Source organism: Lutra lutra, chromosome 12 (genome assembly GCF_902655055.1).
Source record: "Lutra lutra chromosome 12, mLutLut1.2, whole genome shotgun sequence".
Taxonomy (NCBI): Eukaryota; Metazoa; Chordata; class Mammalia; order Carnivora; family Mustelidae; genus Lutra; species Lutra lutra.
The window spans coordinates 95,170,273-95,192,466 of record NC_062289.1 but is presented as its reverse complement, the minus strand read 5'-3'; the positions used below and the strand labels follow the sequence as shown (position 1 = coordinate 95,192,466).

General features: G+C 39.8%; 1 protein-coding gene across 2 annotated transcripts in view; it reads left to right on the top strand.

Moving 5' to 3' along the window:
• CORO1C (coronin 1C) overlaps positions 1-22,194 on the top strand; it is a 78,308-nt gene that overhangs the window by 9,866 nt on the left and 46,248 nt on the right. Inside the window, exons 1-2 of one of the 2 annotated variants that reach the window (XM_047697117.1) lie at positions 3,110-3,131; positions 19,216-19,415. In XM_047697117.1, coding sequence (XP_047553073.1) covers positions 19,221-19,415 — 195 coding nt within the window. In that variant the 5' untranslated portion in view covers positions 3,110-3,131; positions 19,216-19,220. Of the gene's footprint in view, positions 1-3,109; positions 3,132-19,215; positions 19,416-22,194 lie in introns of those variants that run through there. The other variant, XM_047697116.1, reaches the window with a different exon arrangement.

The following is a 22,194-nucleotide window of genomic DNA, read 5'->3' as shown; positions in this document are numbered from 1 at the left end:
TCAGATGGCATTTATGGTATAGATGTAGAATTACAAGTGGTGGGCAAGTTCCCAGCCTAGACTGAAGAAATGTTTAATTCACAGCCACAGGGTTTTCACCTTTTCATGGTGATCATGGAGTCCTGTAAAACAGAGGGGAGGAACCGTGTTCTACCCCGACCAGCCCGTGCTGGCATCTGGTAGCCTCCTGCCCTGGCAGCCCTCCACAGGCTTCATCCTCCTTTCTTCATTTGAAGTTTCTGCTCCCCTGTTAAGCTGTAAAGCATGTGGTTCAAATTCATTTCTACTAATGTGTTCCTGGATTGCCACAGTCACTTCTAGGCTATCACTGTTAGTAGCCTAGTTGGTACCACTGTTGCTACCACTGTTGGTAGCCAGTGTTAGGATGACTATGGGCTTTAATTAGATTATTTTCCTCACATCTCTTTACCCTTTCAGAGGTACAATATTAATATTTTTATTGTTAATTTCTTTCTTTCTTTTTTTTTTTTTTTTTAAGAAGAAATGCGGAGTGGGGAGAGGGAGAAAGATTATGCAGGTTCCACACTGAGCGCAGAGCCAGACTCGGGCTTGATCTCACAACCCTGAGATCATGACCTTAGCTGAAATCAAGAGTCAGACACTTAACCAGCTGAACCATGCAGGTGCCCCAATATTAATACTTTTAAAAAGGAATATTCCTGTTATAGATCATCTCTCTAAAATTTTGGCCTTCAGTCAGTGCAACAGGGTTTCAGGGGAAAAGTTGAGCTAAGGCGTGTGGGATCAGGGAGAGCCTATATAGAGAGGCTAGCTCTCATACCTGGAATCGGGAAGAAGCCTTGCCTGCTTTTGAAAGGTTCTTCCTGTTAACCTCTAAAACCGTTAGTTTGCTTTTTTGTTTTTTTTTTCCTGAAATACTCATGATCCCTTTTTTCCGTCCCTTTCCTTTTGGAAACCACTCTGGAAAGGGTGTTAAGTTTTAGCAGTGACTTGGTTTCTGTGACCTTTGAGAAGTGGATCAGGGCAGGGTAATGGCTGTAAATTGGGTCGGCCTGTACTGGCCAGAGCTAGGCACCGATCTGTATTTCTGTTCCCTTATCAACTCTTACCAAAAAGCCCCTTCAAACAATAAGAAATAATTCACCTCTCTTTTTTCGTTGTTCCCTGGGGGGTTTGGATTGTCTGGTTTCCAAGAACTCATTCAAACATTTTTATGTATTAAGTATTTTACTTGTTTTTAAAATGTGTAATATTTAAAAAAATATGTTACAGCCTTCCTCTAGCCCTCAAGTGTATTAATTCCTTTTTTTTAAAGTAATATCTATGCCTGATGTGGGGTTCAAACTTAAAACCCTGAGATCAAGAGTCATGTCTCCGCCGGCAGAGCCAGCCTGGTACCCCTCAAGTATATATTTTTCAATACTGAATTCCATGTGGGACTGAGCTCCATGGGAGTTGAGAGGACAAGGTAGGTGTTGGAGAGTCAGCATCTATGGGACATGGCATTGAGGCCCTAAGGGTGTATAAATTAGCACTTGGCTAATTTGGAACAGGTGTAATAGAGGAGGAATAGTGTAAGATGGATAGAGGAAATGGCCCAGATTGTGGAAGTCATGATAATAGACTATATATTCTATGTATGTAAAATATAAATAAAGCTTTGATATGGAGTTACAAAGGTAGATGAAAATGTAATTTGTGGATGTCACTAGTGTTAAGGATTCCTCTGAATTATATTTTGGGTTAAATGATTAGAAATTTAAAAATAAATATCTGTATGGAATTACTTTTCAGTTTGTGAAAGTGAGACCTAATACCACTATCTTTCACATTCCTTGAAGGCAGAGAGTACTCTGCATTTTCTGTGTCTCCTTTCCCAGCATGCTGCCTGGCACACAGTAGGTGTCCAATAAATGTTAGTTGAATAATTGAATTTCATTTTTTTTAAAGTTTTGTGTTTTTTTAAGATTTTATTTATTTATTTGACAGAGAGAGATCACAAGTAGGCAGAGAGGCAGGCAGAGAGAGAGAGAGAAGAGGAAGCAGGTTCCCCGCCGAGCAGAGAACCCTATGCGGGGCTCCATCCCAGGACCGTGGGACCATGACCTGAGCCAAAAGCAGAGCCTTTAACCCACTGAGCCACCCAGGCGCCCCTTGAATTTCAGTTTTAATGTGATACGCTTGTAGTAGAGATGGTCAGTCTTCCCATTTTGGTAGACAATGACTGTATCGAAGGGGGCATTTTCTGTGGTGTGGAAGGATTACTAATTGTACACATTTACTTGTTAAATTATTTAATGGTAATCCAACCCCATAATTTTCATTATAGATATGTAACCAAAGTGTGTGTGTGTGTGTGTGTATGTACATGTTTGTTTATTGGAACATGTTTTATTTGTAAAGCACATTTTGGAGCTCTAATTATTTACAGCATGAATTCTGATGAAAAACAGGGTGACATTACATATTGGTACTTCATTGCAAATTTACTGACTTCTTGAATAAGTTAAAAATACTGGTAGTTTGGGGTTTTTAGGTCTTTTGTTTTGTGGTTTAGTTAGCAGCTTTGATTTTAGAAGCAACTGAAGTAACATCCCAGTGGAAGCATGCTTTCATCTGGTGAGTTTTTCTTAAAATAGCTATGAAAAGAACCATAATTTGTATCAAGATGAGGATTTGATAGTTAAGGTAGACATGAAGAAAATTGAGCTCTCTTTCCTTTCTCCTCTCAAGTTTCTTATCCTTTAATGCATTGACTGGCTGTTCAGTGTCCCCAGTGGGTCCTGAGGGCCCTCCAGGCCAGCCTGAGGGGAATCACAGAGAGCTATCAGCCCTTTTTAGAGGCTCCTGGGCTCCAAGGTTTTAATGTGTTTGCATTCATCTGACTTGAGAAATTGACCAAAACTGGGTAGGGCAAACTATGTAGTATTCCAACTGTTGAATCATTTGGGGGTTCATTTGTGCGTTTTTAAAAAAGATTTTTATTTATTTGACAGAGCGAGAGAGAGTGCACAAGCAGGGGGAGCATCAGAGGGAGAGGGAGAAGCAGGTTTACTCCTGAGCAGGGAACCTGATGTGGGACTCCATCCTAGGACCCTGGGATCAGGACCTGAGTCAAAGGCAGACTCTTCACTGACTGAACCACCCAGGTGCCCTCATTTGTGCATTATTAAAGTTTGAAAAACCATAGGCTTTCGTTTATATTGTATTAGTGATGTGTGATCACAAAGAAAGAATTGTTTTGTAGTTGTAATAAGTGATCATAAGAATTGTTCCATAGGGGCACCTGGGTGGCTCAGTTAGTAGAGCATATATATGACTCTCTCTCTCTCTCTCTCTTTTTTTCTTTTTTAGTAGAACGAGAGTGAGAGAGGGCATTGCCCCCACAGGGAGGTGGGGAGGGAGAGAGAGAATCTTAAGCAGCTCCACGCCCAGCATGGAGCTGGCTGTGGTGGCTCAGTCTCCTATCCCTGAGATCACGACCTGAACAGAAAGAGAGTCAGATGTTTAACTGACTGAGCCACCTAGGCGTCCAGAGCAGTCGACTCTTGTTCTCATAGTCATGAGTTCAAGCAGCATGTTGGGCATTGAGCCTACCTTAAAAAAAATCGTTTTATAATTGCATGTGTGCGTGTGTGTGTATGTGTGTATTTCTGGCAATTTTTAGAGATTACTACTAATTTTAAATTAGGTGGTTTTTTTTTTTGTTTGTTTGTTTTTGCTTATTTGTTATAAATGCAGTCTTTTAAAAGAGTATTAGGGATGGGAAGCCCCCTGATCTTTATGCTAGTCTTCTACTCAAAATGCTTTAAAGAGGATTCTTCTGAATTTCTTTTGAGGCATGTAGCAATTGTTTTTTTAGTTCTGTTATGCAGTCCAATTAATTTAACATAAAGAATTAGCTAATTTTCTTTTCAAATTTTCATTTAGTTTGGAAGGAAAGTAGAATTGGGGGTTGTGTTACAGTTTTGCCAACTAGAAGCTTCTAGTAATAGAATATTCACTCTCAAAATACTTAGCCCAACTGTTTTCTCCTCAGAGAGGGCTTTATTTGTTTATCTCACTTCCCTCGAGGTATTTTCATTTTATTGGTGAAATGAAATGTATGATGTTTTTTCCTTAAGAACTGAGGTCTTTGGAACGTAGTGGGTAGTGGGAAAGTATTTATTTGCTAGTAACTGCATTTTCCTCAGTGAAGTTACATTCTTCCCGTTTCTTGTACTTTGTTGTAGATACTGATATTCTCTGGGGGTTTTTGTCCTCTACTCCTTTTGAAGAGAGGTGTGCAGATAACAAAATAATTTGTATTTTTACAAAAAGGATGAGACAAAATGATTTTCCCAAGGTGGTAAGATTTTAAGAGTTATACTTTCCTCTTTCTATAGGATGTCTGAAAATTCTGGAGACATAGATTTATATTTAAACAGTATTAATTTCATTTTGAAATCACAAGCTCAGTATGTTTACCTTCAAGCTCTGGATATGTCTGTGGGCAGAGTACCTTAATTTTAAGCCATGACTCCAGTTATTAATCTGAAAAGGAATGATACATAATTTGAATTTTTTCCCTATTTTTTTCTTTTTTCAAACACCCTACTTATAGGGAGAAACCTTTTTTTTGGGGGGGGGGGTCAGAGAGAGAGAGCACAAGCGGGGAAGAGGCAGGCAGAGGCAGAGGCAGCAGACTCCCCGCTAATCAGGAAGCCTGATGTGAGACTCAATCCCAGGACCCTGGAATTATGACCTGAGCCAAAGGCAGAAGCTTAACTGACCGAGCCACCCAGGCATCCTGAGAGAAGGCTCTTTGAAGTTACTACTAAGACGTGGTTCTTTGCCCTGGCTGTTGACTCCCTTTGTGTGTGCTTCTCTATCCCAGCATTTGTCACAGCAGCACATTAATGTTAGTGTAAATGTTTGGTTATAATGCATGTCTTTGAGCAGATTGTAAGCTGCATGAGAGCTAGAGCCAGGTCTCCTTGCTCAGCATTGTGTCTGCCATGTCTAGCATGATGCCAAGCACATGACCAAAGGTCAATAAATATTTGAATAAATGAATGATGAGGAGTAAAGACCTATTCAGCATTCACAGTTGTGTGTTTGTGTTGTTTGTATAACCCTGTGAGGGCTAGTAACTAATTGAGTTCTCAGTGAATTTTGTGTCTTTTATTGGAGGATTGTGGGCTGGCTCCCAATGAAAGAAGCATTTCGTATCGATTTGTAGGCTTCAGATTACAGTAGGAGCCCCAGAATAATATGGTAGTCGTCCGTTTTGTAGATGAAGAAACCAACAAGCATAGGACAAAAATGATTTAATGGTTAAGTGACTTCCCACTCTATCTGGCTGTTCCCTTAAAGCATTGTCAAAAGTATATGTTTTGTCACTGCCCAGGGTATAGGGTATTAAAAAGGGAAGACAAATTCTTCTGTGAAAGGTGATTACTTTGTTTTTTTGACATTGCTCTTTTTGTCTATGCCTACCCTTACGAAGATCTTCATAAAAATGTCTTTTTAAAAAAACCCCAAAGATCTGGGAATCCAGTAATTTTGTTTCCTGATACAAGTATAGTGGTAAAGAATTACTAAAATTTGGGCACCTGGGTGGCTCAGTGGGTTGAGCCGCTGCCTTCGGCTCAGGTCATGATCTCAGAGTCCTGGGATCAAGCCCCGCATTGGGCTCTCTGCTCAGCAGGGAGCCTGCTTCCTCCTCTCTCTCTGCCTGCCTCTCTGACTGCTTGTGATCTCTCTGTCAAATAAATAAATAAAATCTTTAAAAAAAAAAAAAAAAGAATTACTAAAATTTTATCCCAAGAGTAACTCCATCTGACTAAGTGCGAGAAACAGACTTAGCAAGTTTGAACAGTCATATAGTGTGCTTTTCACCATTGTTGATAAGAGAAGTAGGTCATCGGTACAGAAAGAGTATTTTGAAACACATTCATCATTAATTTTTAAGTGAGATTGCTGGGTCAGTCATGTCTGTAAAAGTTCTGCAGTTGATATGAGAACTCTTGGGACTAATTTGGCTCTTTGATGAGAAGAGGTTTAGCTTCTGAGACTAGTCTCCTGTGGTACGCTTGAGGGAGATGGTGTAGCCTCTGATTCTGATCTGCAGTGTTCTCTGGGCAGTGTTCTCTGCCTGCCTCCCTATCTCTGTGATGGAGGTTTCTTACGCAATTCTTTTTTCAAAGCTCCAGGGATGGGGAGAGGTGGTTGTGTTTATGAAGATGCTGGTGATAAGCAGCAAATTGGGAGAATATGAGGAATAGTAAACATGTCATCTTTGCACATGACCGTAGGAAAAAAATCTGCTCTTATTTTGGTAGTGCAGTAACAAAAATATACTTCTGTTGTTGAAGAGCTGGAGATGACCCCTAATACCTTATAATCTCATGTTTTAGCACCTATAAAATTTCTGTAATGTCATATTATTATTATTTTTTAAGTGAGTTAGAGGTCCTATTAGGGCATCATTTAGTTGATAAAGGGTCTCTCTTTAATTCAAGTGTGAGAGTTAATTTGAAGATTTTTATTTTTTGCATTTGGAATCTTTATATGTTGCTATTTTGCTGTTCATATGCTGATTTCATTTTTAAAGTTTTGGCTTTATTGGGGTATAGTTGACATGAGATTGTGAGATGTTTGAAGTATACCTTGTGGTGATTTGATTTATGTTCTGTAGCTCATTTCACTTCTCGTCAGACTTCATTTTTAGCAGTCGTTTTCATAGCTTTCCATTCTACTCCAGGTCATCAGTCAGTGAGTGTTTATGTCACCATCAGGGGTCCTTCGCTTCTTTCTCTAACAGCTTCATAAAATGACTACAGAATTGCAAAAGGTAAAAGTAGGAGTTCTTAGAAAGCTTTAAGAAGTATAAACCAAGGGGCGCCTGGGTGGCTCAGTGGGTTAAGCTTCTGCCTTCAGCTCAGGTCATGATCTCAGGGTCCTGGGATCGAGCCCCGCATCAGGCTCTCTGCTCAGCATGGAGCCTGCTTCCTCCTCTCTCTCTGCCTGCCTCTCTGCCTACTTGTGATCTCTGTCTGTCAAATAAATAAAGAAAATCTTAAAAAAAAAAAAATCTAAAAAAAAAAAAAGAAGTATAAACCTGTTCACTATACCTTGCCTTTTAGAAGTTGCCCTTGATATATAGATTTCTAGCTTTTTATGTGTGTCCTTTTGTGCATTTCTCTTAGACAAAAAAGTGCATAGTCCTCTGGCATTAAGCCTAAGGGTTTTCAGTTGGAAGTAAAGATTTGCTTCCTTTGGCCTATTTAAAGCTGTTTGTCTCTCAGTCTTTGAATGTTTACAGCCAGTTTCTATATTTTTATAAAATGTGAGCAAAATGTGATTTCATATTTAAAAATCGCACAAACAGGCCAAGTGGAACTGTGAACTGTTGAGGCAGCGCCGCCACAGAAGAGCCCTGAGTGGCATATTGGCTGACGTGGGAAAGCCAAATTGTATGTATGATGGGGAGTTTATCATTGAAAAAGTATGAAACTTCAGGGGGCGGAAAGTTGAACTGCCCTGTATTTTGTGGTTCATGGTCATTGTGTCTCTCTAGAAGTCTTTTATCTTTGGGCAAGTCGCATAATGTTTCTGTGCTGAAAATGAAGGGCCTGGAATTGATGAGCTTTGGAACATTTTCCACCCAGGCTTCTGTGAGGCTTCTTGGTGGATCTTGTGTTTTCTTTTTGTTCTTTCCTGGAAAGATTTAAAAACTAAAATGATAGTGGGTCACTGAATTGAAACAAAGTACATTTATAATTGATGCCTCCTTCTTGGTATTTTGCCTATTACCTGTATGAATAATGGTAATGGGAGGAAACTACTTGGAAGGCAGGAATGAGGGTGAATTTCCCCCTTTGTTCTTACCATTCTTGATGTCATAATAAATTTGAACCAACATCAAGGCTGTTCCGTACTTGCAGTCCGTTGTCTTAAGTGGTCAGCTGTTTTTCTAGGGGGGAAAAAGGTGGGTTTTTTTTTCCCAGCACCTCAGTGTCGTCAGTGGAGTCCACATCTCCTTCAGCCATAGCTGACGTGTATGAGTTCTGTTGTGTTTATGACTTTCTTTTGTGCTTTGTAAGAAATGTTGCATGTGGTCTTTTTCCTTCTTTTTTAAAACAACTTCTGTTCAAGTAGGTAAATTTTGGCACATTTTTTTTCTTGGAATGTGTCATTTATGAATCTGTTAATTAAGAATTGGCTGCAGTTAAAATGATTTGTTAGATGCATTCAAGTGTCACTGGTAGATTTTATTTAAGAAAATTCAAAACACCTCGGTCATCTCATATCCATAATTGGTGAATGTTAAATTTTTGTATTTGATCGGAGCACCTCCCATATTTGGTTTGTGTGTCTGCTCTCTTGTGAATGTCTATTCTACATAGGCTTACATATTCCATTTCTAGCTTCCTAAAAGCTATTTTAACTATTTGTATTGCCATTTAAATAGCTGTTTTTATGACATTTGTTTCCTCATCTGCGATCTTACTTGTCATTTTCTTTTAAATAATGCATTCGATCTCTCCCACATTGAAAAGTGCCTGCCATTAAAGCAACAACTTAGAGGGAACATGTTCTTTCCCTTTTGGGACATTCTGGAGTCTTCCTGTGGTTGCTGCTGGCAAAGAAACACTCTGTGAGCACTGGGGTAATTGATGCTCTGGAACAGTCTCAGCAAATGTGCTGGGCAGGATTTTGCTACTAGTAGGGGTTTTCCTGTATGTGTTCCTAGCAGGATGTGTTTCCTTTCATATGAACCATAGAAATACATCTGCTGGAATCTTTAAACAGATAACTTCTCAATAAACAGGAAAATGTCAAAATTGTGGTCATTTTTTTATGAGATGGATGGAAGTAGACAGAATAGAGAAAATGTAACATTTACTCAGGTGTTTTGAGTGTATTTCATTTGGTACCATTACAGTATAAACACCCTGTCTTGTCTACATTTTTTCATCTAACACCCAACACATTCTTTTTTTTTTTTAATTTTTATTTATTTATTATTTATTTGACAGAAATCACAAGTAGGCAGAGAGGCAGGCAGAGAGAGAGGAAGGGAAGCAGGCTCGCTGCCGAGCAAAGAGCCTGATGCAGGGCTCGACCCCAGGACCCTGGGATCACGACCCGAGCTGAAGGCAGAGGCTTTAACCCACTGAGCCACCCAGGCGCCCCACCCAACACATTTCTTATATGGCCTATGAAAAAATTTTCTAGGTATAACTTGGCAGTACTTTAATTGAGACTTTACACTCTCCTAGAGGTTAAGGATTCATCACTGACTGTAAGACGGCAAGTTTTATTCTGAGTATGACTTTTTGCACACTTTCCTCTGACACTTATAAAGTAAGTTTGGGACACCTGGCTGGCTCAATACGTACAGCATGCAACTCTTGATCTTAGAGTTGTGAGTTCAAGCCCCATGTTGGGTATGGAGATTACTTTTAAAAATAAAATCTTTAAAAGATAAAATAAGTCCCTACACCACAGAGATAGACTTTATTTTTAACAGCTTGTTCTTGGTTAAGATAATCACCCAACATGTAAAGAAAATTTTTTTTTGTTTCCTTAGATGAGCTGTTAAGTATTGTGAATGTCAGTAGTTAGCTTTTAGATTTTTTTTTTAATAAAAGTTTTTTTTTTTTTTTTTTTTAAGATTTTATTTATTTATTTGACAGAGATCACAAGTAGGCAGAGAGGCAGGCAGAGAGAGAGAGGAAGGGAAGCAGGCTCCCTGCTGAGCAGAGAGCCCGATGCGGGGCTCGATCCCAGGACCCTGGGATCATGACCTGAGCCGAAGGCAGCGGCTTTAACCCACTGAGCCACCCAGGCGCCCCTAAATTTTTTTTTTTAATTTGAAGCAAAAACAGGAGTATATTATCAACTCATCGGAAATCTTTGTGGAAATAGAAATTTTGTGCAGCCATTATAGAAAGAAAATGGAATGTAAATTTGTGCAGCCACTATGGAGGGCCCTCAAAAAATTAAAATTACCTTATCCAGTGATTCCACTTCTAGGTGTTTATCCAAAAGAAATGAAATCACTATCTTGAAAAGGTATATGTACCCTCATGTTCATTTTAGCCTTACTTGTAATAGCAAGAATTGGAAACAACCTGTGTCCTTGGACAGATAAATAAATTGATAAAGATGTGGTGTGTGTGTGTGTGTGTGTGTGTGTGTACACATATACCACATCTCCTTTATCAGTTCATCTGCTGAATATATGTCTATAAAATACACGTATGTATGGGTATGTATATGTATATATATAATAGAATATTCAGTCATAAAAAGAAATTCTGCCATCTGTGACAACATGGGTGGATCTTGAGGGTATTATGCTAAGTGAAATGAGTCACAGAGAAAGACATACTCTATGATATCACTTTACATGTTTTTTTTTTAAAGATTTATTTTAGAGAGATTGTGCACATGGGGTTGGGGAGCAGAGGGAGAGAGAGAGTCTCAACCTGACTCCCTGCTGAGCACAGAGCCTGACATGGGGCTCTCTCATAACCCTGAGATCTTGACCTGAGTTGAGATTAAGAATCGGATCCCTAACTGACTGAGCCACCCAGATGCCACCACTTATATGGGTTTTGAAAACAAAAAGAAACAAAACCAGAACAGAACTCACAGAAACTGAACAGTGATTGCCAGAACTTGGGGGAGGGGGGAGGTGGATGAAATGGGTGAAGGTGATCAAAAGGTACAGACTTCCAATTATAAGATAAATAAGTCTTGGGGGTATAAAGTGCAGCATGGCAACCACAGGAAAGATTTTAAAAAATTTAAAAAATAAATTTATTATGATAGTCACTGACCAGTCAAGACCTAATACTCCTCTTTCTTGGCCTTCAGTATTACTTGGGGACTTGGGCAGTAGAGGTGTGGGGTTCCAGGGGCCCTTGGGTGGCTTAGTTGGATAAGCATCTGCCTTCAATCCAGGTCATGATCCCAGGGTGCTGGGATTGAGTCCCGTGTGGGGCTCCCTGCTCAACAGAGAGTCTGCTTCTCCACCTATTGCTCCCCCTGCTTGTGATCTGCTTTCTCTCTCTCTCTCAAATAAATAAATCTTTAAAAATAAAATAAAAATAAAATAAAATAAAGTAGGTGTGTCAACTAAATTTTACAGAGAGCATTTCATAGTTGAGCCTCTGCTCTCAACGTGTTCTCATATTGTCTTTCAAAGTCATGAGTTTTTATTACAATGAAAACCATTTAGGATAATCCCGGTCTTGTTAGAAATGTAGGTAGAATGATAATTTTCATATTGTAAGGGTTTAGGTGAGGTTTGTAATTCCTACATTTTGTGGAAATTAGAAACCATGTCGCATTTTCTCACATCTAAAGTCAATTTATTTTGAAGTCTGTAAACATTTCTTTGGGTTGCTTAGTGAATGACTTATGCTACATCTTCTCCCTCTACTGCTGTTGATGATCCTATAATTGCAAAGAAAAGGCCATACACATTTTTAAGAGTTTGTACTTGAAAGACCTAATGAGCAGGCAACTTCTCCAAGGTTGAACTCTGACAAGAGATTTAAAATTATACCTAGTATTTCCTTGGACTTGGTGTCTGTTGTATTAGTTTAGGATTTTTTTCTGTTTAATTTAATTGAAAATTTGATTTCTTTAGAAAGTGTTTTAGTTTTGGGGGATACTTTAGTTGTATAATTTAGGATAAGATTATTTAATAAAAGAACTCCTTTGGTTGGATGATATGACATCTTAATTTGGAAATGCATAGCTGAGCACTTAAAACAACAGTAAAATACTAACGCCATTTGATAATGCAGGGGAATTGAGAAGTTGAGATCTTATTTTTCCTTTGGGGGGACATCAAAATGCAGTAAATACTGTGCTAAGATAGGTGAACATAAAATTTTGTGAAGGTCTCATGATAACTGATGCTAGTTCTCTTATGTGAAAGTTATACTCTTGGCCCAGGAATTGATGGGTTCTTTTCCCTCAGTTAGAGAAACCTATTAGGGGACTCTTCAATAATAATGGTTAACATTTATTGGACAGTGCTTACTATGCTTCAGAGTCTGTGCTAGGTACTGTGCAGTTATTTTTAAAAACCGTTTTGTTGAGATACATGTTGATTCTCGAACAACATGGACCCCTTGTGAAGTAAAAAATCTGTATATAACTTTTTTTTTTTTTTAAAGATTTTATTTATTTATTTGACAGAGAGATCACAAGCAGGCAGAGAGGCAGGCAGAGAGAGAGGAGGAAGCAGACTCCCTGCTGAGCAGAGAGCCCGATGCGGGGCTCGATCCCAGGACTCCGAGATCATGACCTGAGCCGAAGGCAGCGGCTTAACCCACTGAGCCACCCAGGCGCCCCTGTATATAACTTTTGACTGCCCCAAAACTTAACTGTTTACAGCCTACTCTTGACTGGAAGTCTTACCAATAACATAAGCAGTCAATTAATACATATTTTGTGTGTTCTGTGTTATATTCTGTATTCTTAGAGTAAGCTAGAGAAAAGAAGTGTCACTAGAAAATTATAAGGAAGAAGAAATACATTTACAGTCCTGTACTGTATTTATTGAAAAAAATCTGCAAGTGGACCCATGCTGTTGAAACCCATGTTGTTCAAGGGTCAGCTGTAATTCACATAGCATACATTTCACCCATTTAAAGCATACAGTTCAATGGTTTCTAGTATATGTATTCACAAATACGTACAGCTATCACCATGGTTGATTTTAGAACATTTTCATCACTTCAGAAAGTTTCCTGTACTTGGTAGCTATAACCTTTTATTCCTTTTATTCCCCTGTTATCATATCCCCGCCCCACCCCCCACAAACAACCACTAATTTACTTTCTTTATCTGTCAATTGCCTATTCTGGACTTTCATATGAATGGAATCATAAAACGTAGACTTGTGATTGATATTTTGTGATTTACTCAGCATAATATTTTCAAGGTTCCTCCAAGTTGTAGTGTCTGTTACTACTTCATTTCTTTTTATTGCTAAATAATATTTCATTGTATGGTTATATCACATTTTGTTTTCCCATTCATCTAATGAGTATCCAACGTATGGGTTGTTTCTTCCCTTTGGCAGTTGTGAATATACTGCCAAGAACATTCACTTGTAAATATTTGTAAATACCTGTTTTCAGTTCTTTGGGGTGTATTTCTAGGAGTGGATTTCTGGGTCATGTGGTAGCTGTTTAATCATTTCAAAAGCTGCAAGACTGCTTTCCAGAATAGCTCTACTATTTTATATTCTGCTAATAGGCTTCTGATTTCTCTGCATCCTCATCAACACCTGTTCTTCTCTGACTTTTTTATTCTAGCCATCTTAGTGGCGTGAAGTGATTCTTCTTTGTGGTTATGATTTACATTTCCTTAATGACTAATGACGTCCAGTATCTTTAAATGTGCTTATTGGACATTTGTATATCTTCTTTGGAAAAATATCTATTCAAGTTCTTTGCCCCCCTTAAACTGGATTACTTGTCTATTATTGAATTGTAGGAATTCTTATAGTCTAGATGCAGGTGCCTTATCAGATACATGATTTGCAAAAAATTTCTTCTATTCTGGTGGATTGTCTTTTCACTTTCTTAATGATATCTTTTGAAGCACAGAGGATTTTAACTTTGATAAGATCCAGTTTATCTACTTCTTATTTTGTTGCTTATGCTTTTGGTGGTGTCATATCTAAGAATTGTTTGTCAGATCCAAGGTCATAAAGGTTTACCTCTGTGTTTACTTCCAAGAGTTTCATAGTTTTAATTCTTTTACAGTTATGTCTTTGATCCGTTTGAGTTAATTATTTTATATGGTGTAGGACAGGGTCCAATTTCTTTTGTATATGGCTGTCCAGTGGTCCCAGCACCTTCTGTTGAAGACTGTCCTTTCCTCATCCAATGGTTTTAGCAGACTTGTTGAAAATCACTTGACCAGAGATGTATGAATTTATTTCTGGACTTGAAATTTCGTTCCATTGATTTATATGTCCGTCCTTCTTCTTATAACTCACTGTCATGATTTTCATTGCTTTATAATAAGTTTTGTAGTCAGAAAGTATGGGTCTTCCTAATTTGTTCTTTTTCAAGGTTGTTTTGGTTATTTTAGGGTCCCTTGCAATTTCATATGAATTTTAGAATCTGTTAATTTCTATGAAGTCAGCTGAGATTTTTTTTTTTTTAAGATTTTATTTATTTATTTGACAGAGATCACAGGTAGGCAGAGAGGCAGGCAGAGAGAAAGGGAAGCAGGTTTCCCGCTGAGCAGAGAGCCCGAGATGTGGGGGCTCGATCCCAGGACCCTGGGATCACAACCTGAGCCAAAAGCAGAGGCTTTAACCCACTAAGCCACCCAGGCACCCCGTCAACTGAGATTTTGATAGGGATTGCATTAAATCTGTTGATCCGTTGGGGGAGTGTTACTTTTTTTTTTTTTTTTTTTCCCTTTTAGTAGGCTCCATGCCTACTGTGGGGGCTTGAACTCATAATCCTGAGATTAGGTGTTCTTTGCTCTATCAAGAGCCAGCCAGGCTTCCTGGGAGTATTGTTATGTTAATGTTAAATCTTCTGATCCATCAACACTGGATGTCTTTCCATTTAATTGAGGTCTTCTTAATTTCTTTGAGCAGTGTCTTGTAGTTTTTCACCTACTTCCTAAGTATTTTATTCTTTCTGATACGGTTGTGAATGGAATTGTTTCCTTAATTTCATTTTCAGATTGCTAAGAGTGTATAAAAATACAATTGATTCTTATATATTGATCTTTTATCCTGCAACCTTGCTGAACTTACTCAAATAGTTTTTTAGTAGATTTCTTAGGATTTTCTATATGTAAGATCATGTCATCTTTGTTCAGAGATAGTTTCATTTCTTCCTTTTCAATCTGAATGCCTTTATTTCTTTTTCTTTTCTTATTATCCTGGCTAGAACCTTTAGCACATCACTGCATAGAAATGGCAAAAGTAGACATCCTTGTCTGGTTTTCGATCTTGGAGAGAAGGCATCTTTCATCTTTGAATACTGTGTTACCTCTGGGTTTTGTTTTGTTTTTTGTTTTCATAAGATTGAGGAAATTTCCTTATATTCCTACTTTGTTGAGTGTTTTTATCAGGAAAGTGTTGGATTTTGTCCAATGCTTTTCTGTGTGAGATGATTGTACAATGTTTGTTTTTATTTGATTGATACGTTACATTATATGATTTTCAGATGTTGACCCTACCTTGCATTTCTAGGGCAAGTCCCACTTGGTCATGGTATATAATCCTTTTTATAGGTTGCTAGATTTGGTCTGCTAGTATTTTGCTGAGGGTTTTTGCATCTGTATTCATGAGACTTTTTTTTTTTTTAAGGATTTTATTCATTTATTTGACAGAGAGATCACACGTGGGCATAGAGACAGGCAGACAGAGAGGGGAAAGCAGGCTCCCTGTCGAGCAGAGAGCCTGATGTGGGCCTCAGTCCCAGGACCCTGGGATCATGATCTGAGCTGAAGGCAGAGGCTTAACCCACTGAGCCACCCAGGTGCCCTTATTCATGAGACATTGATGTAGTTTTCTTGTGATATCTTTCGTTAATTTTGGTATTAGAGTAATACTGCCCTCACAAAATTAGTTTGGAGGTGTTCTGTTCTTTGGAAGAATTTGTGAAGAATTGGTGTTAATTCTGTAAATATTTGATAGGTTTCAGTGATGAAACCATCTGGACCTAGGCTTTGTCAGATGATGCTTTTAATTATTATAGGTATCAATCCCTTCATTTTATAGAAGAGGAAACTGAAGCTCAGAAAGATTAAATAATTCGCTAATAAGTGGCAAAACTAGGATCTTAATCTGAATGACTTTATGTCAAGTTCTAGGATAGTAACAGTAGCCTGACATTTACTGCGTAGTTATGTGTCTCTACCCATACAAGGTGCTCTGACATATTAATCTCCTGCTACAATCCTCATACCAAGTGCTCATTTAATAATAACTTCAACTTCATATGTGTTGTACCCATTTTCAGATAGAGAATCTGACACTGACTTGCCCTGTTGAACCTTGGCCAGGAAGTAAATGTGATAGACCTGTGCCTCTCACTCAGAGGGCTGTCTGACTCTGGAGCCTGGCCTCTAAATTGTTTTTCCCTGTAGTATTCAGCAAAAGCAGCTGTGCCACGTGTGGACAGCTGACCCCAGGTCAGGTTCGACCTTGATTGTAAATGGGCTCATACTGTCCCTCAAGTTCCACTTGGACAGACGTGGCTTCCGTCAGCATAGAGCTCTGGAAGTGCTGCCTTTTCTCACTGACTCTGCTGCGTAGCTACCACTCTTCTCCATGGTTGGAGCAAAAGAACCTGTGTGTCATTCTGACTCCTTGTGGTTTGGATGAAAGTAAGTTGTCACCATGCGTAATACAGAAATGACTTCTAAAGGTATTTTAGTATGGATGTCAGCCAGCAGATTTGCATAATGTCTTTCACTGAGGACATTCGAAGCACTTTATATATTTATATTCATATTGTTGGTGAGATTAGATGGTATCTAGCCTATTTGAGTAAAGAGGGAAAGTTGTCTCTCTTTTTTAAGGTAAAGGCCCTCCTCAAGATGTCCATTCATATTTCCAAGGTGGCACAAAAAACTGACCTGATACCTTGTGCGGGTGGAGGGTTGATTGAGTGGTGGAGCTCACAGAGGGAGGTGAGGTCTCATCTGCACAGTGGGGTGGGTGGTACCCAGACTTGGCAGCTGGTGTTCTGGGAGCCCAAGAACAAAGGCTGGGACCCGGCTGTACAGACACAGGTGGTAGGTGGTGCTTGCTCATCCCTGTGCTCACCTGTGCTTGCTGATATTTTACCCAGGGCCTGAGGCTGGCGTGGGGCAGTCCCCTCACTGTGCAGCACTGGAGGAGGGTATCTGAGTATCTAGCTGCTCTTAATTTAGGCTTTCACTCAATTTTCTCTGCAGCCTGGTTTCTACGTCCCTGTCTTCAGAGATAACACAGCTTTTCTTCTGAGTGCTCTGGGGTTTCACTGTGGAATTCGGCAGGCATCCTTTTGTGAGCCTCTCCTTCTGAGGCCCTCAGCTGAGTGGAGAACATTCACACTTCAGTCAGTTACATGTGCGTGATCGCTTTTTGTCTTCCCAGATTTTCTTGTCACATTTACTCTTCAGTGAGTCACCCCCACATTTGCTCTTTGGTAGGCTTCTTCCCAGTGTTCTTTCTCCTGTCCTTGGTGTTACCTACTTTCCTTCCTTTACTGGCATTTTATTAGGATTTCAGGAAGGGGTGGAGATAAACATATTTCTTTTGTAAATTACCTCTTCATGTCCTTTGTATAACTTTCTACTGGGATTTTTATGTTTTGGATCTGTAAACACTTCATACATGAACAATAATAACTCTTTGAAATATGGTACAACCCTTCCTTTCTTCTCTGTTAACTTACTTTTGAAACACTTGCTGGAAGGTACTGGTGGGGAGTTTAGCTTTTGCTAACTTGTGCAGATGGTTATATAGGGAAATGGTTCCGGAGACCATCTGGCTATACATTGACTTCTGTATGGATGTGATTTTCTTTTGGTTTTCACCAGCTCGTGGAAGCTGTCTTACCTATTCATAACTTGAGAAATACTCATACTGTTTCACAAATGACAGACTCTGGCCAAGTGGAAGCGAATCCCTTGCCATCTCCTCTACCAAATGCTCTAAATGTATGGTCTTGGTAGTCAGCTGGAAAGTTCTCAACAGCTGGGCTGAGGAACACGGGTGCTCAGCTGCCTGCCAAGCGTTTGTTGCCTCAGCCCAGCCACATGCCCCAGGCTTGGAAAGAGGCCACTTTTGCACATGCCTTGGAAGGGTAGAAGGAGGCTCTGGCAAGTATAAATGATCTCTCTCTGCATTTAGCAGTGGGCCCAGAGCCATGAGGAAGAGAATCAGAGGGAAGGAATTAGCAGCAGCCCACCATGTGTCCCATTTGGCATGAGTAGACAGGTGTTAACCTTCCTCTGCATGGTTCTCGGCGGCGGGGTGGGGGGTGTGTGTGTGTGCTGGTTTTCAGCTGAGTTGTCAGGTTTGACAGTGTTCCATTTCCTCTCATGTTTTCTCCAGGCCCCTTCTATCCTAGCCAATATGAACAGAATGTCCTGCATATTAGCAGACAGGAAAATTATATTGGCTGCAGTCTAGGGAACCTGGACCAGGTGAGGCCTTGCGATCCCAACGCACGAAGCTTTCAGTGCACATGTCTCTGGGATACCTAGTGGAATGTGGAGTCTGAAGTGACCCATGAGGAAGCCCAGGAACACTAGCTTGGTGTCACTTACCCTTTCCCAAGTCCCCTGGTTACTTGGGAAATGGCTGTGGTGAATGATCAGCTCTGACATGAAACCTGTCCATTTGCCCTCCCTGAGTTTTTCCTTTCCTCTGTCTGACTACTACTGCTATAATAATCATTCTGGAACTTTCTCAGGCTGGTTTACTGCCACAGTTCAGCCAGCACCTTGCTTATAGCTTCTTCCCATCTAATATGTCCTGTGCTACTGTTAGACCTTTTGTCATTCTGAATAGCACTTTTATCACATTGCTTTCTGTTTAAACCTTTGCTGTTCTTTCCTAGGATCTGGCTTTTGACCTCTCTGGTGCCTTGGTAAAACTGTTAGCACTTAGGACCAGAAGACCTGTTTTAAGGTGCTCTGATACTCTTCCTATGTTGGAAGGCTTTTGAAGACAAGGATGGTTGCTTATGTTTCTTGAATTTGCCACTACACATAGCTGGTCTTAAGGCACAGTCCTCAGTGAGAGAGCCGATGTCTGGGGAAAATGCTTAAAAACTGAAAAATCACCTTGGCAGACTGAGGAAGAAGCCACAGTATCGTAACTTTTGGGGGGATTTGCGTTAGCCTCAGATTCACCAGATGACTTCTCTTTGGAGTTTTCTTAGCAATGAAAGGAAAAGTTTGGAGTGAATTATCTTCCAATTCCCACCCAACTCTGAAAGGCTAATTTTCCTTCATTCTTTGCCTTGATCTTTCTCCCGAAATTAAAACTGATGAGCTGTTTCTGGATCTTGAGTTAGGAATTTTTCATTTCTTTGTAATTCTTTCCCTGACGCATTTTGTTTTCTCTGAGTATGTGCTGCTCAAGGAAATTTGGGTTTGCCATTTGGCTGCTTTTTAGGAGAGCAGACAAAATGCCATATTCTGATCTTTTCCCCCCGTTTGGATTTTAATGTACTTTTTGCTCTTCCACAGACACAATGAGGCGAGTGGTACGACAGAGCAAGTTTCGTCATGTGTTTGGACAAGCGGTAAAAAACGACCAGTGTTATGATGACATCCGGGTTTCTCGAGTGACCTGGGATAGTTCCTTTTGCGCTGTCAATCCCAGATTTGTTGCCATTATCATAGAAGCGAGTGGGGGAGGAGCGTTCCTTGTGCTCCCTTTGCACAAGGTAAGTAATCTGATTTTTCTACTCTCTTAGGCACCCTCCGGTAATCTTGATTTATTTCATAATAGAGTGACTTAGAGGATTGATAGTTCCCTAAGAATTGTGTGATTGTGGAGACCATTAGACTGATATAACTGAGGCTTTCTCCACACACTTCACTAACCACATCAGTTTTTTTCTAATAGAATCCTCAAACAAAATGATGAACTCTGTTTTGGGTGTGCCTTCCCTGGATGAAGAGACTATCATAACGATACTGTGAGCATGGGCAGGCACAGGCATTTTATGATTTCATTAGTAATCATCCATTTTTTTTTTCATAAAGTGCAATTTTTAAAAGAAGCAGAAATTTTTAAAAAAGATTTTATTTGAGAGAGAGCACGTGTGCTAGCAGGGGGAAGAGCAGAGGAAGGGGGAGAGAGAGAAAATCTCAAGCAGACTCCACGCCCAGCGCAGAGCCTGTTGCGGGAATTGATCTTACAACCCTGAGATCATAACCCGAGTCAAAATCAAGAGTCTGATGCTCAACTCACTGTGCCACCCAGATGCCCCTGAGCAGAAAATTTTAAATTAATCTTCCTCCTCTTCTTCTCCTCCTTTCTTTTCCTTCTCCTCCTCCTCCTGTGAGGTCATGAGGATGGAGACTTCTTGGTTTTTTGAATGATAAATGGGATGAAACCTTAAGAAAATGTTCCAAGCAATGGAGGTTTTAAGTCTGGACAAGACTGAGTTTCAGCATAGAATCTAAGCAGTGCAAGTAAGTGGTAGAAATAAAGGATCTTTATTGAAAGTTGTTATGTGTGACCTTCAGCCTTACTGGGCTTCCCAGTCTCCTAACTTTAATCCCTCCAGGGAGCCCTCTCCAATATGGGGGAAAGATAGGAGATTTGTGAATTTCTGATTGTTCTTGAATATTGTAGATGACACTTGGTACTTGCTTTAACAGGAAATCCCAGGACTGCAGGTAAGTGGGGGGTTGGGAGGGTGGCTGTGGAGAGAGCAAGTGAGCCTGCAAAGAGTTATTTTCTGGTTGGCTTCTAGGAGGAAAATAAGCTTGGTGACTCCTGAGTTCTAACTATAAGGGCTCAGGACTGGTGAGGATGCAGGTGTTGGGTCACATTACAGCTGTTTCCACTCTGCTGAGAACCTTGGGTCTCCATGAGTCTGAGCCATGTATATTAGGGGTACTCATCATAATGGCCTGGGTGATTCGGAAAATGGTTACAGTAAAGTGAATTTCTGTCAAAATATTGTTTCCCATTCTATTTTGATGTTTTTTCCTAGGGAAAATTCTCACTAGGAAAACTTCCAATTCCTCTATACTTTACTTTCTTTCAGATGCTCATCACTGACTTATTTTAACATCTGATTTTTACTTTAGTGGCCAGAATGATGTGATATTATACAATAGGACCGTCTCACTACAGAAATAGTAGATGGATGCCTTTAGGGAACAGATTTGATTAGTGTTTCCACACGTACCTTCTTACTGACAGAGTTGTTGATACATTTTATTTTATTTTAATTTTTTTATTTTTAAGATTTTATTTAGTTATTTGACAGACAGATCACAAGTAGGCAGAGAGGCAGGCAGAGAGAGAGGAGGAAGCAGGCTCCCTGCCAAGCAGAGAGCCCGATGTGGGACTCGATCCCATGACCGGGGGATCATGACCTGAGCCCAAGGCAGAGGCTTTAACCCACTGAGCTACCAGGTGCCCTGTTGATTACATTTTAAAGGAGACTCTTTTCTTTAGTCGAAATTTTAATTTTCTACTCAGCTTTATTTTTGTGGAGAAAATTACTGTTTAGTGGCAAATAATGCATTACAGTATTACCACTGCTTACCTGACGTAGATCGGGAGTTTGAATTCAACGTCAGCTGTGTGTGGTGGGTCTGTGGTGCCCATCTGAGAGGCTGTCTTAACTGGTCAGCCAAGATCAGGCACCGGAGCACCATGATGTATTTTGGAGTTTGAGTTTTTATTCTCCCTTTTATAGAGTGAGAGATCTATTTAAGACTGACTGGTTTATTTGCTTATTTAGCTTCCAAGAAATGGGACAAGCCAAGTAAGCACAAACTTTTGAACGGTTAATCTTCCTCTGAGTTCACATAGTCTTGAAGTTCCACATCCACATAAGGTTGTGTGCATGCATCTTTGCTTTTACAAACCACGGGAAGCTTTGAGTTTCATTTATATCATTTAAGGGAGACCTATATGCAGTTCCTAAGCCAACTGGTTTTTATGATTTGATTTTCACTTGCATTAGTATTTTGTTCTTTTACCAGTTGTATAGGAATTAAGGTAGAATAAGTTGCTTTAAAAATTGCCAGTTTGGGAAGAAGTGTTAATTTTTGGAGAAGCCTCAAGAATCATTTTCCCAGACTGTAATATGGTCTGTGTGGCTTTTTTGCTCCTTAAATAACTAATTTGTTTTGGAGGAGGTGACATTGGCATAAACTAAGCCCAGCCGTCGGAAATAAGGCCAGTACTTCGTATTAATGACTTTTATAATTGATGGGTTCACAGGTACTATGTGGGATTTTGTGTATGAAAGTGTCTGTATTTTAGCCCTGAGGGTCAGTGTGGCACAGAGGAAGAACACGGGCTTGGCTCAGTCACAGACTTGTAGTAGGACATGGATGTGTCACTCTTTCCTTGCTACAACTTCAGTATCTGGATAACTTTGAAATAGTTTTAGAGTGAGGTGCTGCTTTTGTTTAAAGCTAAAAACAACCAAATTCTTACATATAGTGTGAAGCGATACTTGAAATTAAGATCGC